This window comes from Ptiloglossa arizonensis, chromosome 9 (genome assembly GCF_051014685.1).
Source record: "Ptiloglossa arizonensis isolate GNS036 chromosome 9, iyPtiAriz1_principal, whole genome shotgun sequence".
NCBI classification, from domain to species: Eukaryota; Metazoa; Arthropoda; class Insecta; order Hymenoptera; family Colletidae; genus Ptiloglossa; species Ptiloglossa arizonensis.
This window is the reverse complement of record NC_135056.1, coordinates 9,045,125-9,065,233: the sequence shown is the minus strand read 5'-3', so window position 1 is coordinate 9,065,233 and position 20,109 is coordinate 9,045,125. Positions and strand designations below refer to the sequence as shown.

Here is a 20,109-nt window from a genome sequence, read left to right as displayed (position 1 = left end):
CTAACCATCGTTATTCAATAGCTCAAAGTACACGGAACAATAAATATTGGTGAGAAAAAGTGACTTGCTAAACTTCGATTTTATTAAAATTTGTACAGGTTTAAATGGTTACGATGTACAATGACAATTTTCTGCAAGATAATAAGTTCTTGCTAGATAACTGATATTGTGTTTAATATTTAACAAAGTTTAACAAAGTTCTGCAAGATAACTGATATTGTGTTTAATATTTATACTTTCAAACGATTCTTCTTTATCTAATATGATTCTTTGATGATTAAATAATGAAATAATACTCGTAACATTAATTTTATGGGCCTTTGTATATGTGTGATTGTTATAATAGTAATAATAATAATATACATAAATGAATATATTATTTCTCTCGTTTGCTAATATACATGTATGTATGCTCCAATAATATCAATACCTCTGTTACAACTAAATTACGTACTTTGTTATTTTATAAACGGAAACTCATGAACAGTTAATTAAAATATCAATCTGACATTTTCGTAATGACCGTTGTATGCACCATTTTCCGAACAGTTTTTAACATTTTTGTTTCACTGTTATTAATTTCAGCCGGGTTTCGTATATTTTAGCACACTGTGCGACGTATCCAGATTTTATAATTTGATATTTCGTTAACGTTTAGCACAGATTTCGTTATGAAATTTAAAACGTCGCAAATTTTCCGAACGTTGTTAAAATTGTTTTTTTTTTTTTCTCCGCGCTCTCTTTTGTTGATTTTGACAAGCGTTTTAAAATTTAGGCCAGCCAGGAACGATGATTGTTATACGTTTAACATTTCCATTAACGTTGCGAACTTTGTAGAAATCCCGTTACAATTAATTCAATATTTTCTTTTCACGATGAAAATTGATAACCCGGAAATATTTTTATACACAATCGTAGTGAATCTAACAGCGATAAAACGACGATATCGAGGCGCCAAAAGTTATGTCACGAGGAATCGATCTTCGAAACGTGGACATTCAATACCGAGCAATTAACAAGTTCATTTGTCTCTTAATTTTCTACGTACAATTGATTTTAAATCTGCAACAGTACGTAACCGTTCGTATAATTTACGTAATCGTACTGCACTCCATTTTGATATTCGAAATTGATATTTTTCCATTGCCATCGTACACTGCTGCGCGTTCCGTGCACGCACCAACTGAATATTAATTAAATAGCTCGATACAGCGCTATCGATTTATTAAAACGGTGTAATTCCGTCGATGTAAATACGCATTGCTATCCATTGTCCCGATTTTATACGATCCTTCGGTGTTGTCGTTAATTTTCAAAAATGATACCAGCTTATCGAAAGGGTATCTTTACTACTTCGTTATACGGCGCAAAATTAACCCACCTTTATTACCGTGGACGCGATACAATTTTATAATATTTTAAACGAATATTACGTAAACGTGCTGTTCGTTGAACAAAACGATCGTTATCGATTTAAATACAAAAACGAGAGCGACTCATCTACCGTTTCGATGCAATTATTCTTCTTTCCAATTATTATATACTTTACGTTTCGAGGCAGTTATTCTTATTTCAAATTATTATATCCTGTACGTTTCGAGGCAGTTATTCTTATTTCAAATGATCACGTACTTTACGTTTCGAGGCAGTTATTTTTCTTTCGGGTTATTATATAATTTAACTTTTGAGGCAGTTACTCTTCTCTCGAATTATTATATTCTACCTTTCACGGTTGGTGTTCCGTACCGATCCGTTTGCCTCCTTTCCTCCTATATGCACACGAACAGTGCAAAAAGGTTCGCTTTGGTAGGAAAGTGGCAACCCGCATTGCACGCGTATAAATTCTTTTCATTTCGCAATGTGTTTTACGCTTATCCTTTCAATTTCAACGATTTCACGGTCTCGTATTAATACTTGAACCGTGTAGTCGTCTTCAAAATAGACAAAACACTCTCCTTGAGCCCACACCGTAAAGCGTATTTTTACATAAATTTATATTCAGGCTAAGGATAATATCTGCAATTTTCACAGAGTTACTACTCCTCGGCTTGAATAATGCATCGAATACTCAAACTTTCTATTCTCTTTCGTCATATTCTCGCGATGTAAAAGAAAATTTTTCACGATCCCGGAATAGTAAATATCAGCGAGTATTCGTGAAATTAGAGTTGCCCGGTCCATTGGTAAAAACTTTGTTATTAACCTCCTCTTGCTTGCCCTCTTATTGCGCTTTGTGCCGTAATCTTTCCAATGATTCAACTCTTCGCAGTTTAGTGAAATTTGCGCAGAGTCGCGCACTTGTTACAGAAACGGTAAAACTTTCCAACGAAGGTGGTTGTAAACGAGCAAACGCTTCACGGTTTCGAATCTGGTCTCTAAATTGAACGTTCTCCGATTCAATTTGTGCGACAATTCTCCGATTGCTTCGATTCGTGCGAACGCGTTACACGCGTGGAGAACAAAAGTTCCAGCGCGTCCGTTTTTCCCGTTGATTCGCCAAACGTAATGTTGGATACCGGTTCTTTAATTACGAACCGTGATTAGTAAAGATAACTGGATTGTTTCAAATTTCTTCTCGACGAATTACACACGGTGAAGTATTTTCGTATCACGAACGTTTACCGGTGAATCATCGAGACTCGATCGTGGCGTTTCGACGCTTCGATAATTTTCAATAGACGACTGTGCTCGGAAAATGTCGAAGGTCGGGAATTTTAAAAATTCGTTACGAAACGGACAGCGGAATCTATCATCGATATACGAAGCGAATCGCGATCGAAGCGTTGCGTTAAAATGAGAGCGATTTTTAGAGAACAATTGAATCGATCGAGTAGAGAACAGGGCATTAGAATCGAGAACTGTGCGAAAAAGAAATTCCAGCATAGAACTGCACGTTAAAATCAAGAATTGTGCAAAACAAAATTTCTCTACGTATACTCGTATTTCGTGTAATCTCTTCGGTGTAACAGGTGCAAAAAATTGTTTTCTTTTTTTTTTTTCCAAATTCCTCAAAATGTGGTTTTCAGACTCGTTCGTCGATTGTATCGCGAATTTCGAAACGGTGCTCAAAAACGAAAGGTAGACACCGTTGAACAGCATACTTTGTGACTCGTTTTACGCGATTCACGTTAGTTGTTAAGTAGCTACACCCTGTACCAGATCGTAGGGATCTCTTTCTTCGTCGACACTCGATGTTTCGAGCAGCCAGTGTAGCTTCTTGGAGCCCGTTGGAAACAGAAAGAGGTTTTTACGGTAAATTTACGCGAGGACGCGCGCACCGCCAGATAGAAATATCCGAGGTGCACTCGAGACTGCAGCTAATATTTGCAGTGTGAACAATGCACCGAGTGCCTGAATGCTCGAACGTTCGTTATTCCTGATACCTGGAGTGACGTATCTAGGTGGAGGGAACGGAGAACCTTTGGTTGCCCGCTTCTTATCGTGACCTCCTTCGTTGCTCGTCCGGCCGTTCGTTGGCGATTCCCTTTCTTTCCTTTTTTTTTTTTTTCCATTCGATATAATTGCCAAGTACGAAGTGTCGCACCGTTTAAAGCGCGTGCTCGAACCTTGAATTCCGAACGAAATCCAAAAATTGTTCGCGTTTCGTCGCCGAGAAATCGTTTCAACCCTTTGGTGCTCTCGTAAAGTTCTCGTCTCGATTCGTCGAGCTGCATCGAATGCTCCGTTCAAAATTAACACGAAATAAACGATTTCGACGAAGAACATTCTCCTCGTCGAAAATGATCGATTTCAGCAGCTCAACGTGCAAAATTACAATTTAATACGCTTTCGATGTATCTCTCTCCAATATCATCGTTCGAACAAGACCGATACACGTTAATTTTTCCATAACTCGATTAATTTGTCGATCGAATCGTGTATAAAAAAAAAAAAAAAACGTACTGCACAAACGTCCGCTAACTTGATTTCTAAAGATCAATTTTATGCTTTGTTAGTTCTGTATGAATGGGATGAAATGTAACTGACAGCGCTGGTAATTAAAGAGTAATCTCCTTGTATTCCAGATTGTATAAGTAAATTCTCCTTGACACAATTAGGTCGTGTCAATTATCGACGAACATTTAATAATATATTTCAAAAGGTGGAAAATTCGCCCGCACTTGTAACTTTTTTTTCCCTTTTTTTTTTCAATTGATCAATCGTTTCCACACATCCACGCATTTAATCAAATTAATCTAACCAACATTCGTCCGACTCCGATCCTACGCGAGAGATAATTGCCCTTCGACATTAATCAATGAACGCAATTCCTAGGCCCGACCTGCCTTTTACTCCAATCACGCTACGCAACGGATAATCGTTAATGGATTGCATGATTTAATTTTCAATTAATTCCATGCACAACTACTAGAGTTTCGGAAATGCTGCGGCTCTCCTTTTATCGAAGCGGATCGTGTATCGATGTACGCGAAGCTCGACTCGTTAAAAATCGAAGAATTTCGACGAAGGGACCGCGAAATTCGCACGATCGAAAGATATCGAAACGAACGATTCGCGAAATTGGAACATTGAAATTTACAAAACCGAAAAATTTCCGATAAATGTGAAATGGAACTCCTGAAATCGGGAGATTTCTATAACTGAAACGTGTAACCGGCAAAGTCGGAAGATTTCTATCCAAAGAAACCTTGAACTTGCGAAATGATTGCACTTGCCTTCGATGAATGCAACGTTGAACGCGCGAAATCGAAAGATTCCGATATAAATGACTCGTGAAATCATACGGCACCGTAAATTAAAACCATTATGCGGGAAATAAAACAAGGTTACGAGGGTTACGCACATTAAAACCGAACGACGCTGAAACGGCCATTTTAGAAAGGTAGACGCGCTGAGGACGGCCATTCGAGGAATCGAACTATGATCCCTGACAGCTTGTAATTTTTATTTGTCAACCAGGTGAGGAATAGTCCGTGACGTAAGAGTGTCGGTGTAAATCGGAGGCAACCGTACTCGCGCGGTTTTCACGCGAAATTTCTAACGTTTGTACACGAGGGAAAGGTAGAAAGTCGAGAGATCTAAAACTGAAATCAAAATTTTCATTTCATTCGCGAGGAACACGAGACAGGAGGACTAGATTCTAGAAACTTTTGCGAACAGATACAGTACCGAACGTTGAAAGAAATCCTCGACCACTTTTGAAGAAACAAATTAACCAACGTCTGAAACAAATGTTTCGTAAAACGTATGGAAAAATTTTCGAAATATTATAATTCACCGTTCGGTGTAACCCGGTCGTTGCACTTTGAAAAAAATAATTTACTCGCAATCGCAAACACAAAATTGACTACAAAAACCATTGGCGTGGCGAAACTGGTTTCGAAAAATTTATAACGTACGCCCTTGAAGAATGCATTACCCCTGTGCATCGTTTGTACATTTGAGACTCGTTATCTGTCCGTCGCGATGTCCGTGTACCTTGTATCCGTGATGCGTTCGCACTGTCGTCGAATAGAATCACTGCGTAAGAAGTTCCTTGTTGGAAAATTCAACGAGGTATCGTACGAAATGCGTTACGCATCAATTTCGAACATAATCGTACATCGTTATCGATGAAACCTCGCTCAAAACGTGCCTATCACTTCTATTTTCCCCTATGTAAATCGATAGCGGTTCTGAAACCATAAACTTACGCAAACCGAGTGTGTTTCGTTCCCCTTCGCGTGTCTGCCGTTAATTGGAAAATACTTTTATTCGCGATATAATAATTACGCGAAGTACGCAACACTTCGTTTAAACGTTCCTGGATCCCCCCTGTGATCGTGCATTTGCACGTTACTTGCGCGTAATATAGAAAGTAATTTCACGTTACTTCGCCGTCCGTTACGGATATAATAAGTCTCTGATACGCGTTTACCGTGCATACGTCGGAGAAAAATTCCCATAAGCGTCGTTTCGTGAGCAGACCGGGTTCGATTGTCGCGTTGGTAACATCGAAATGAATTTTCTGCGCAGACGAACGAGCCAGCACGACCGGAGTTCCGTTCGATTGAAACAAAGCACGTGTACGATGTACAGACGGTGTAATAGAAGTTTTATTACAGTCTGTGTTGACATAGCTCGCGTTAGAATATCGAGTAGCATCTGCGTGCTCTTGACGTCAGTTCAATCGCCTCGGGACACCGTGTCGCGCGACTTAAGGACGTGGAAATTAAAATAACGCATGAGAATCCAATCGTTCGGGATTAACTTTCGTCTACTCACCACCTGGAGCTTTACGTTTCGTTCTTATTTCCATAATATCGTTCTCGAATGAAATCGACACGATGAATACTGGTTGGTCGGTGTACAACAACGCTTTGTCCCAATTAAGTTGACGACCCGTTGCAACGTAACCGCAAACTTTTACGGTTATTTTCACAGCGGGTTCGTCCTTCGAGGTGTGTCCCAAATAAACAACCAGAATTCACCGTTGTTGCACCTTTCCTATCGGTATCCAGGTTAAAGGAATACCATCGATAAGAGCGCGATATTAAAATATTCTCATAGAGTCCTTGCTCGTCGAGATTAGGATAAACCGTTTACCCTGGCGTTGATACGAGCTTCCTTTCCCACAGTTGCTATCGGTATTACTCGCTACGTACAGTTCCAGCACGTCACCTCGATAACGTGCCACGTAATCGTGTTCTCGTTCCAAGTGGATCTTCAGGAAACAACCAGAAACGATGCATCTTTTCATGAATATTTATTCTACCCTGTATTGATATTCGATTAAACGGTGCACGACGAACGAAGACAGAAATACCAACCGGTCGAGAAATTTCATTGGGGAGCTACGCAACTTACGCTACGATCGTTCGTAGATATATCTTCGATTCGCACACCTTGTCCGTTATCGAACAGACGATTGTAAATAATAGTCGTTTCGGATACTCGTGGGAAAAATAACATTTCCACGGAATGTATATTTCCAGCTCTTGAGAAATCGGAGAAAGAATACTTCGGTAATAGATAGAACATTTTAGTCTACCTCGTTTCGTTGAAAAGTCAATTCCATTCCCCGGTCACGCAGTGTTGAACATTTTATTTGCACGCTACCGGAGATAAATAAAATCAGACTCGGAACTATTCTTTCTTCAGCAAGAATTTTATAATACGTTACGGGTTTACACGATATCGGCCAATCCGTGGATTTACCTGCCGGTTTCGTAAATTGTTTCTTTCGAACGAACTGTTTCAAGAATACCAATACGAAATTCGATAACTCCACGACAGTTGTAGCGATAGTTACGTTACCGCATTTGCGAGTATTTAATATAATTTTCTCGTCGAGTGTTGATTAAATATTTAAGTATCTTTCTTTTATGGATTCCTCGAATATTTATTGGGTTGTTCGGAAAGTCATTTTGATTTTTTTTGTGAAAATGAAACACGATTTTTTTTTAGAGTGTACAAACATTTTATTAAGTTATATATTCTCCATTTTGGAAAACGAAATGACTTTCCGAACAACCTGATAATAAGAACGAAGCTTTTATTTGTATTTTGTACGGCTACTAGATATTATTTTCGAGGAGTTACGTTACTGCACAATTATCGCGTACGAACAATTATTATATTTGCGTACGATTATATATGTACATACTTTGTAGCACTTTTACTTTTCTCACGATTGTACGACCGACTATTTTGTACCATTAGTTTTTTAGCACTGTTAGCGATGAAAAATTTAACACCGGCACGACTTCCAACCGGGGTGCATTGTTACAACCGTCTTGGCAACTAAGCAGAACACACTGTTGACTAAACACAAATGCTTGGATCAGAATGACACTCGTGCCTGCTACGATTACGCTCGGTCCTCGTAATATAACTGTTTCTTCTCTTTGTGCCTTTACTTATCGTATAACTTCACTTCTTACATCGATTCGATATTGTCTCTAATATTTTCTTATCAGTCGTTTAAAATTTCGTGCGCTTATATTTAATTTAATCGTTTCGTCTACATTTCTTTTCCACGTGGAAGAAAAAAAAAAATCATCGGCTGCCAATAATTGACATTTAAGTATTTAGAATACGGCGAGTAATAACGAGCGAGTATTAATACCACCTAACATTGAGCAACCATGAAACGATTATTTGTAGAATTAGTTAGGATACACGTGTCCTTGCTACACGTGATTCACTCCGAGTGTGGTGATCAATATAGTATCCATGTAATGGTACTCGAACGACTCGTCACCATGTTTGAAGTTTTGACGTCATTTATCTTCGTGAGATTATAATTAGTACTTAAAGACCTCCAAGTATATCCACAATCCATATAAAACGAGGTTCTATTCAGCACATTGGACATCTGTGTTTATAATTCTTCTATGCGTGGTCTAATCTTATTCCTATATTTATTTAGAGTTCTGATACCCGATAGAAATATAAATGCTTATTACGATGAATCGGGACCCCGGGTATGATTTCACAAGAAAAACAATTCGTTGGAATACTTGTACGCTCGATCGAAACTCGAGCTAGTAACATTAACTCCAATCCGAACGCTCGATTCGTTATCTTAGAGTGTTTAGGGCGTAGAGAATTGTTTTAATTCGAGACTGAATCGGTTTTCGGATAATTATATCGACTCGTTACGGTCGAATTTAATTTCCAAGCCGAGGAGAATCGAATTAATTCGAGCAAATATGCCTACGTGACGGTTACACGTGTTTTTTATTTAATATCGTAATGCTTTCACGAAATTGTTAAAAACGTCTACATTGCGACGAGGGATTTTAAATAGATATTTTCACGACAAAATATAGTATTATATTGCACACAGGATCGTGAACAGTTCACATTGGTGTATCATAGTTGCTAGTCCTCCAAATATATTAATGGAAACGATCTATACTTTTCAGTTATTTTAAATACTATTTTCTTATTATTTATTCGGTACCCTACTAAAATTTTGTACTATATATCCTGACACGAACGTGTTAGCTTCTTGCAATGCTTTTAAACTGAACTGCAAAATGCTGAAACGAGAACACGATTGTAACCAGGGCACATAATCGACATCCGTCGTGTGATGTAATCGTTTGTTTCTTATCACTGTGTCCAACATTATTTTGTCGCATCTTTGCCATATTATAATAACAAAAGCTTCCAGCCTATAAGTTGAAATAATCTATATGTTTTATTCTACACGTTCCTTTTTTTTTACTTTTTTTTTTTTTTTTATCGAAAACTAGAAACAGATACGATACTTTTATCTGCAACCAGTTATTGATTATCAGTCAAGGTTTATTTCAATATTTAAATACCGTGGAACTTGGAAACATATTAAGCTGGTTAATTAAAATCTCGTTTTCCAATCCCGAAATCGAAAATTTCGAAAAACAGCTTTACGACTTTGAAATTTATCTCGATAAATCTCGATCGATGCAAATTGCCAATATTCGAAGGATACCTTTTAACGACACAAACAATTGTGTAACATCGCAACGAATTACATTAGAAATCTGATCTTAACATTGCATTTATCGAGTTCACCGAAATTATATCGCGATAACGTGTTCATTTACGTGCTTTGATTATCAGCGTTTCATTATCAAGAATTATCAACGCGCCTTGGAAGATGACGTAATTTCAAGAAACTCAGTTTCGCAGCTTGCACTTTGAATTTGTAAATTGGAAGAATTCTACGTAAATGTTACAAATTATTAACATTTTTACGCGTGTGTAATTTAATCGTACGTTAATCGATCTGAATGTCTACTTGCAGTGAATATAAAAACGCATTCGAAATCGAAACGTTTCAACGATTTTAAATTGCAAGCTTTTACGATAAAATCGAAGAAAACAAAGACTGAATATTTCCCGTTTATCTAAATCCAAACGACTGCAGTTTATGCGTTATCTTGCTCTTTTTCCATAAACACGAGAGATTTGCCGAGCGATATACAATTGTACATTACACTTAGAGAAGCACATAATCAAACATTCCATTTTCTTATGCCGGATAAGCGATAGGTTTATCTACTTTAAAACTTGAAAAAGGTGCGGCATCAGCAACATACGTAGGGATTACTGATAATTCACTTGCAACACTTATCCTATCCCAGATAAACGAATTTATTTTCCACATAGTTTCGTTTCTAAGAATATAATATCCTTATACGATCAAGATTTAGAAAAACGAGGGAAATAAATGCCCGCCGATATGCTTCGTATCGATATGTACATATTTGTGCATCAACAACTGTACGTACTGCACTTATTACTATCGATAAAAGTAATTTTATGACAAACGTATTGCATTTTCGTCGATAAAAATAAAAAAAAGTTGCTTTCTTCGAAAAAAAAAAAAAAAGAAATAATTGGAACTCGATTCTCGGTCATCTTCCGACTCACTGTCAGTCTAATTAAATTGGTTCTTGACTATTTTTGTCTCGTAGCTGTATCTTTCTCGTTAACATTGTCGCTATAAACACACGCATCTATAAATCTACATCACCATGACTATACATTCTCGAACTGCATCCAAACACTGTCACGACTGATAGTATCCGTTTTTTCCCCCTTTGTAATATATAGAGTATAAAGTAAACAGATATCAGTTACCTTAATACAACGATGAAAAACAACGAAGTACTGTTATCGTTATTGCGTCCAATGTGTACACAGTTTGCTAGAATCGAAAAATTATTACTACCTTCTGCAATGATGAAACAAGAAACGTGGTTTCAAGTGTCGCGTAGATCAGCATTTTTCTTGTAGCTCTTGTCGCGCATTTTTACAACGGATCTGCAAACGGACCCTTTCTTCATTCGCATTAAAACTTTGTGGTCGTCGCGAACAAATTTCAACGCAAATTAAATCCAAGTGTCTGAAAAATTCTATTTCATTTCGCTACGTTACCCGCTAAAATTAAGTAATTTCTTTTCTTTATTTACGATTCCTCGTTAACCGACATTCTACATTCTCGGTGCTTTATTTATGCCTTCGAAAAAAAGAATTTCTCGTGTCGCAATTCCTTATCCCACGTTAGCTCTAGTCTATTCCAGTCGATTGTTTATTTATCGTTCTGTGTGCTTGGCGCATTATTTATTCTCTCTAGGAAAAATAGATTTCTTTGGTCGCAGTTTCTTGCCACGTACCAGTTACGATCTGTCCTAGTCGATTAATTTCGAGTGCAAACCGCTTAATGCAAATACACCGCAGAACTCGAACAATAGTCACGAGTCAATCAAATCACAATCTTGATCACCGATACTCTTTCTGTGTACCTTGTAATTTCACGTGTAAAGCGTAGCAAGTGTCGCGAGATCGTATCAGAATAACACATTCATTTCCTTCACTTTCATTTCTGAAATGATACACGTGAACGTTTCTAATAAATTACACACAATGTCTTTTCGCGACGATAAGGTTTTTTAATTTACGGCGCTTGATATTATACGAATGTTTGCATATAATGAAATAAACCATCTTGATGTCCTTTATTAATATCTGAAAATAAATACGTGTAAATATTCGCTGCGCACAAAATAATACAATTTTATATTTCACGAAGTGAACCAACCATTTTCATGTTTATGCAGTTGATTCACTATTTGTGCAATACTAGCAATTGTTCATAACTATTGTATATTAGAAAAAATTATATATATATATATATATATATATATATATATATATATTATAGATATAATATAATTGTTTCTACTGAGATTTCCAAATTTTCCATCTTAAACTGTAAATAATACTATACTTATTGATAATAATTTAGGTAAAGTAATAGCAACGAAAGTTACACTTCTTTTGAACTTTGCTTCGTGAAAAATTTTAAAATTGTTCATTTATATAAATGTCAGCTTCCATTTACGTATATGATTTTCAGAAATCGTTTGGTTCTCCCGAACATTGAATTGCTTTTATTCTTATACGATTGTATCCATTGATGTTTATATGTTATAACGTTTTATTGTCAGTTTGGATTTACGCATCATCGCGAACAATTTTCGCTGTATATTTAATTTATTTTTTAGATTGCAATTTCCGAGCACGCTTTGAAAAGTTCTCGTTTATAAAAGGACACTAAATTTTTGTATTAATAATGTCCAATTTCGATACAATTCGAATAATTATGTTCCTTTTAAGCAAGTATTAAATTAATTATAACCCACATATTGGTATCGCTGTCACCGAGTAATATTTACTCCATAGCAGCACAAAATAATTTACCTTGATTTCCAATAGTAGAACCACTTTCAATAATACAATCGTTGCGTCTCTTTCGGTGATACGGTATTCCCCGGTTACATGAAATTGACTCGAGTCTACTCGATTCCATTTACCCGGAGAACTTGACGTTCCTATTTCACGAATCGATCCTTTTTATCTCGGATTAATACCGAGCCTCGCGTGTGCCTCTCGACAAGGAAAGTAAATGGGATTCACCGAGAGCGAGCGAAATAGAACAACGGTTTCGCTAGTCTCGCATTACCAGCGCCGTATAATTGCGTATATTTAAAAATAGTCCAAGGAAGGTCGTGTTTGGACTAATTTTTATCGAGAGAATCTCGCCGATGCTTTCGTCGGGTACAATTGAAAATATTAGGTTGTTCGGAAAGTCATGTCGTTCTTTTTTTTTTGGTGAGAATGAAACACAATTTTTTTAGAGTGTGTAAACATTTTATTAAATTACATATTCTCCATTTTAGAAAACGAAATGACTTTCCGAACAATCCAATATAAAAATGTTTATTTCGCGTTAACCTCGATGCGACGTGGTTCTGTGTTCAGATGGTTCGATTCCAAAGTGGAGTAAAATATGAAAATTTCGAGCAACGAATAAAAGATAAACAATTTTCGAGATTCGTTGCTCAGTCGTCGATCTCGTCGCCGTTAATTTCCCCTCTCGAAACGCTAAACAGTATAAGTTCCTGTTTAGACTATCACGTTTCACCATCGCGTTACGCGTAAATGTATCGCGCGGTCGGGACGATTTTACCATGATGAAAAATAGATGCGTTAATGGACTGGTGTAAAAAGACGAGGAAGGGTTAAACGTACGATCGATGCGAGTAGTTTTCACAGCATCGGGGACTGTCGCGTCAATTTCTTTCGCTTTCGAAAGACCCTGGGATCCCGAACATTCCTCGTATCAGTCCCAAGACATCGAGTACTCAAGGTAAAGTAAATGTACAAGCAGGCCCGGAATGGAGGAAAGAAGGAAACTTGAGTCGCGCGTCCGTATGCAAGTCAAACGATGCATTATTCCTTGACCTGACCTAACGGAGGCCCCTTTCATATTCAATAGAATTGTGCCCCTCCTCCCTCTTCTCACCCTCCTTTGGACCACGAAAGCCGCTCGTCGCACGTATGCGCGACTCGACCAACTTTTTTTCCTCGATCTCCGTCTTTGCGTACCGTCCACGTTGTATTGTTGTTTCATTGTTTTTTCCACTTATTTGAAAAGTGGATTTCGAAAAACGACACACGATGGATCAAAATTCTTTCCAAAAATCGACCGTTAACCACAAAATACTTGGAAAATATTGTTCGGAATGTCATTTCGTATTCCAAAATGGAGAATATATAATTGAATAAAATTACACACTCTAAAAAAAATCGTGTTTCATTTTCACCAAAATATTATAAAAGAAAAAACGAAGTGACTTTCCGAACAACCCAATACTTGATATTTTAAATTTCTTCCGTTATGTCACGATCATTGTTCCGATACTTCTTGTTTAAAACGTCAGTAGCGTTTACGAGACGAACATTTTTCTCGTTCGAAACAGAAAAGTTTCCGTTCGGATCGTTCAATTCCGAACAGGAGGAAAATATCCGAACGAAAATTTCGAGCAACGAATAAAAGATAAACAATTTCAAATTCGTTGCTCGTTCGATGAGAATTACAATAGACTTAACAATCGAATTAAAATGAATCTCTCACCGAGAAGGTAAACAATTGTTCGAGTTTGTCGTTTGAAATTGTTATTCGAAGTTATTCCTATAAATCTCGTTTGCTGTACCGAAATGATAATTTAACGTTACGGCTTCAAATAATTTGTACGATGAATTTTAACATTTTGTTGAATTAAAGAAACGTATTCAAAGATCTTCTACCCCTCGTTCTGTCCCCGTACGCTACCAACCCGAAACTGTTGACCGTAGAGCCAAAAGGACCTTATCTCGACCAGGATCGATTCGAACGAGACGAACGCATAACGGTCGTGCATCGATTAGCATTTCGATAGTCGCGTCGATTGTCTCGGAAGCTTTCCGGCATCGGTCGCATATCTGAAAGACTCGAATGGATGATATGCAATGATGCGATCTCGAATCGCTCCGCAGATGCATCAGGGAGCTGTTCATTTGTCTCTTTCAAGCTGCCCTTATGAAAAGCCATTGAAAGTGGATTTTCGTCCCTGTATGTTAAATTTTCGTGAATTCCACGAACCAACCGAGGAATCGTCCAGTGACCTTGGTTCGAGCTTTGTCTTTCAATATCTAAATGCCCACGTCATCGGTTTCGTACGATACGATAATTCGCGTCAATTTCTTATCAATTATTAAGTTCTTATCGTAATGTTTCTCCATTTCCTGTTCATCGTGGATCAATTTTTAAACGCGACGAGTTGTATAATTATCGAGCATGGAGTCAAGGGTGAAATTCAAACGCATTTTCCACGCTGTTCTAGACACGTTCTATAAATTAATTACTCGGAGAGTGATTAGAATTTCGAGATGGAACTTCTACCAAAATCTGCTCAAATGTTTCCGGAAGATGATCGTAAAATTTCGTAAGATTGGATTCGGTTGTTTTCAATCGGCACCGTTGCAAAAACGTTCCTCGGTCGGTTTTATCGTCATATCGTGGATTAGAATTTCTAAAAATTGTCGGAACGAGGATGTTCCTTTCCCCCGATATCGATGTCACGCTATTCGAAATTTGAGTATGCATCAAGGAATGCACCTTTGTCAGGGCACAGCTGTAAGTTTGACGCGGCTTTTCACATTATGCGGGTCAAAAAGGAAACCTTATGCTGTGAATTGACTTTTAGATGAAAGAACTTTGGACAACGTAGAACACGGTCGAAAGGTGAATCTCCCTTTAGTGGGGGTAGGGGGGGGGGGCTTATGGTAGATTAAAAACCGTTTTGTAGTCTTTTGTCAGGGCAATACGTGACTACAATAACAGCTCATTGAATAATTTGTATAGAATTATGGTAATGCACAACGAAGGACTTTAGAATCGATTGACAAACGGAAAGCTATTTCTCTATTGACTTGGGCACAATGCGTTTCCACGTTTTCGAAACAATACTTTTTCGAACGACTTTTAACTTCGTTTTGCAACACTGACCTGTTTTACGTGTTACGTTCATTAATATTTATCGACGGTATATCGTAACAGAAAGGATCGTGTTTTTCTAGACAAACCAATGAATTAATGCATAATTATAAATTATAAATTTTCCGCTCTTTAATAAAGAAACTTGTTCTGACGCTCGATTAAAGGTTTCTTATTACTATTTCACCTTTACGGAGTCTGATCGCGTAAATTAATAAGTATTATTATTATTATTATTATTATTATTATTATTATTATATAAGAGTAACCCAGCAGGTTTACAATACGCACGGTAAATACGTGAAACGTGAAGAAAATTTTGTCGCGCAACCATATTGACTCCGATGCGTCAAAAGATTCCATGTCGCGCTTTTTAACTGTACATATTTCTATAGCGTATAATTTTGAATAACTGGTTTCGATGTGCGATGAAGTGTGTAAATTACGATGGAAGATACTTTGAAAAATTACAACGCACATAACTGTACGATGAAACGTTTCGAGCGCCCTGTATATCTTCCCGTCCATAAATTATCGGACAATCGGTAAATGCGAAATAAGAACGCATCAACGACTTTGTAAAGTGATGAATTACCCAATGAGGATGAAACTTATTAACTCCTTACTGTACAGAGGATATGTAAATCCTGTACTTTATTAAGAATTGAACTCGATTTCAATCGAGGCGTCCGATCGATTTGTTCTTTTGTCATTTCAGGACTAATTTCATTCCCATAATCCCGTAGTGCCGAACGCACGAGTCTTTCTCGACTTTGGACACATTTTTTGTCTTGAAAATCGTTCACACGTGCATTTCACCGTACAATAATGATCATAGAAATTGCACCAGTCTCTGAAAATACAATTTGTCGAATACGTGGATACGTTTCAAACAAAGTAATCACGTTACGTCGTCCCACCGTGATAGATTTGTGACGTAAATTAAAGCTCTAATAACACGAACGATTGCTACTCGTATAGAAATTGAACTAAAAATATTGACAGTTTCAAGGTGGTGCAATTTTTACGACCACTACTAATTACTATACATTCGTTCAGATATCGTATACCCGCGTTATAAACGCAACGATAGCGTAACGAATCAAAACGGTAGAATCGTTTTAAATAATTTTCCAATTGCTCTCGTACGACTGTCTCCGCGTGAATATTTAATCGCGTAACGTTACACAAATTCGCGGCGACGTTTCCTCGTAATTTAGCCGGCCAGAGTTTCAACGAGGGTTAAATTTACCCCTGAAATCGACGCGTGGATCGTGCATTGAATCGAGTTGTCCCGCTCTCGTTGCAATTCGAGCGTCCTTTGCACGAATGAATGAACGAACGAAACGAAAAAGGAGGGAAAAAAAGAAAAAAAAAAACAACAGACCGATACGCGTGAAACACGTGAGAGAGTCCGTGGATTGCATAATCCAGGCAATTCCTATGAAATGACGAGGCTTTTATAAGGTCTCGCTACACCGTAAAATCTTGACATCCTTTCCATCGGGCACGGATAATTTGAAAAACCGAATACCGCCGCGGACACGCGTTCGGTACGTATTCTTTCTCTTCCTCGAAGACTTTGCGACCATTTGCAATTTGGATTGCATAACCGTGTTCCCCCTCCTCTCTCTCTCTCTCTCTCTCTCTCTTTCTTTTTCTTTTTTTTTTATTTCGCTCGCGAGTCGCGCGACCGTGCAGCGCCATACTAGGTGCATCGTTCACAACGCGAGGTTCTTATGTAAACGCGCATAACAATACTAAGTTACTAATCATACGGTCGTACGGTGCTCGCATCCTGCTTCAGCTCGCCTCGTAGGAACGTCAACGTGGCACGATTCGTGCGCGTTCGAAGACAAACCGTCACTGGATCGATGTCGACCAAGTTTAGCCGCGAGATCGTTCACGAGTTCCCATTAAAGATGCTGCTAACAATGGTCGATAAGATACATCGACAACTTGCAGCCAAGTTACGACTTATCGGCGATTCCGTTACGATATCGACCACGGAAGTGGGAACAAGATGCATGCGATGCACGACAGACTCTCGACATCGTTTAGGTCCGTCCAGTTCTCCAGTCACCAGGATTCGATGATTTCTGCAATTTTTTTCCAGAGATAATTATTTGTAGGATCGATCTCGAATTTTGTACGCATTGCGACCGCACGACACGCGTTAATTCGTTCTTGTCGGACGTATGAATTTACGAACGAGAAACGAAACGTCTCTCGAACGTCTCGAGATCAATTTCCAAATTGCAATTGGGTTGGTGACAAGTAAATACTGTCCAACTTCATTTCTTGATATACTAGGTGAGACGTTATTGAAGTGTAATAAATCGTTAACACGTGTAACGTGTATATCGATCTATCTGTGTTTCGACAAGCTGCGGGAACTTCTTCAAGCACGAATGATCGATTCTGGTGCATTTGACGCATCGTTCAGCGCTGTGTGTAAACAGAAATTTGTTTTCACGAAAGTCAACGTACTTTCATTTTGGTCATCGGAAATAGATAATGGAGATATTTCTTTATGAAATTGTCTTTAGTTTATAGAATTTAATTTATAAAATATAAATCATCTACTTTGGGAAAATGTTTATCTCAACGCGTAACATTTTGTCCCCTCGAATAATTTGTCAGAAATGAATTGTAGAGTACGCGTTAATTCATTTTCAATTGTCGAGAAATTTCAACGGTAGAAATTTCCAAGTTGTTGAAAAAGATAAGGAAAAGTCTTTTTTAATAAATCCGTGTCTTACTTCGGTGACACTGATTGCGATACAATAGAAAGAAGTTGTGGAATACAATAATGATACATAAAGTCGCGATTTAACCCCTTTACCCTCGAGCTATTTTGAGCTGTCCCAGTAAAACTTATCGTGTCTGCTTATAAGATAAATGTAGGGTTCGATTTAAAAATTCATAAAAAGTTAAATTTTCAAGGTATCTGCGTGAAAGAAGAATGAGCTTTCACAGAACGAATTGTAGAATTTGATACGAACTTAAACAAAAATATCGTAATCGTATCGCGGAAATTTCTATAAAAGCAAAGTTTTAATTGACTTTCTGTACACCGCCAAAATGAAACGAAACTTTTTCAATTTTTCTCACCGAAATTACCAGCGGGAAGTTTCCTACGATAATACTAAATATCGCGATAATCTTTTTTGTTGCAGAAAGACACTCGCCAAGATGACGAGGACGAAACATTTTTCTGGGACCCAGTATCCGCCAAAAATCGAAATTCGAAGAATCAGAATCACGTACTACAGCTACAGGAACAGTTGGCACAAGCCACCGTGAAGATACGCGATTTGGAAACCGAATTGAAATGTATCCAAAAGGTGAAGTATAATTTTTCGAATTAAGAAGCTTTATTTTGTACTGGTTAAGAAAGAAATGAAAAAGCGTGTAAATTTCGAACAATTGGCTCGGTTTTTGACCATCGACTATCGTAGAATCTGGAAAATTAATTTTTCGAAACAGTTACGAACTGTGACATTTGAAAATTTTGACGAACGTGATATCGTACAACCAAACCACATTTACTCGCGACATTTCGCGCGCATCGGTACAAATTGAAAAAAATATAACGTTGCCGGTAAAAATAAGAACTAACAACGAAACTGTACTATTGTGAATATGCTCCGATACTCCTATCGGAGTACTTCGAAAATCGATGTATTCATTTACTCGGGAAGTAAATGGAGCTAACCCCCATGTTGCAACAATTAAAACAATATTTACAATGAAATGCATAATAAATAACGAACGATGTACGAGTTTCATTTACTTGTTGGATTATATACGGTGTTCCATAAAATTTGAACACAAGTTCACTAGGAAATTCACCGCGCAGAAATGATTAAATTTAATAAACTTTGTGCAAAATATTTTAATTTTACTCGGATATTTGTAATCGACTTTTAGAATCTTGCGTATTCTGTTGGCCATTCGTTGCAAACGTATTTACAACGTCCCATGGATTATTTTACACAACGAAACAACAGTGTATGCATTGAACATTTCTAGTACCTCTTTCCGCGAAGATAAATGAACAACTGGTGCAACGTAAAAAACGGCTGTTACTTGAAAACAAGGTCAGACGGAACAAATGTTTACACGATCGTTCTCCTTATCGTTTCTGTACGTTGAATTTACCCCTAAAGAGACGTCCAAGTTTTATAGAACACCCTCTGTATTAAACCGTGGAGAGAAACCACTCTCGTTGATTACGATTAAACGAAACGATGCATCGTTCGAAAATCGTTAACGTTAGATTTGCTCGCAATTTCGCGCAATATTTTCGTTGCCCTGGCTGCCTAATAATCGTATTGTCTTCTCTGGCCCACTAAACATAAAAGACTTAATTATCGCCGCAATTGTTTCGAGATAATTACGTTTAATTTTAAACGCTGGTCGCCGACGCTTCACGTACACATACACGTGAGGACACATGTCGTTATCTTTAATCAATCGTATCATTGCCATCTCATTGATCGAAATAGACACGTACCTACGCAACGTGATGAACATGTAACCATGATTTCTCTAAACCAGTGCAACGTTTACGATCGTATAAACAAATTTCAATCGCACTTACGCGCAACGATCGTTTGAGAAACTCTTTTTATTCGCTCCAGGTTAACAATTCCTCGTTAAAGGAGGATCTCACCGATGGGCATCGGAAAGCAGAATTCCTTAGGGCCAAGCAAGACATGGTGAACCGTATAATTCAAATGGAAGAAAAGGTACAACAATGCTTCTTGATAAGGAAACGAAGTGAAATC

At 37.7% G+C, this 20,109-nt stretch overlaps 2 protein-coding genes across 4 annotated transcripts in view; one reads left to right on the top strand and one right to left on the bottom strand.

Moving 5' to 3' along the window:
• The window catches only part of LOC143151511 (band 4.1-like protein 4), a 226,401-nt gene that overhangs the window by 150,323 nt on the left and 55,969 nt on the right, over positions 1-20,109 (bottom strand). The window lies entirely within an intron of this gene.
• The window catches only part of LOC143151510 (uncharacterized), a 69,830-nt gene that overhangs the window by 40,859 nt on the left and 8,862 nt on the right, over positions 1-20,109 (top strand). For both annotated transcript variants that reach the window (XM_076320707.1, XM_076320708.1), the window contains 2 exons: positions 18,496-18,663; positions 19,963-20,070. In XM_076320707.1, the coding sequence (XP_076176822.1) occupies positions 18,496-18,663; positions 19,963-20,070 (276 nt within the window). The remainder of the gene's footprint in view (positions 1-18,495; positions 18,664-19,962; positions 20,071-20,109) is intronic.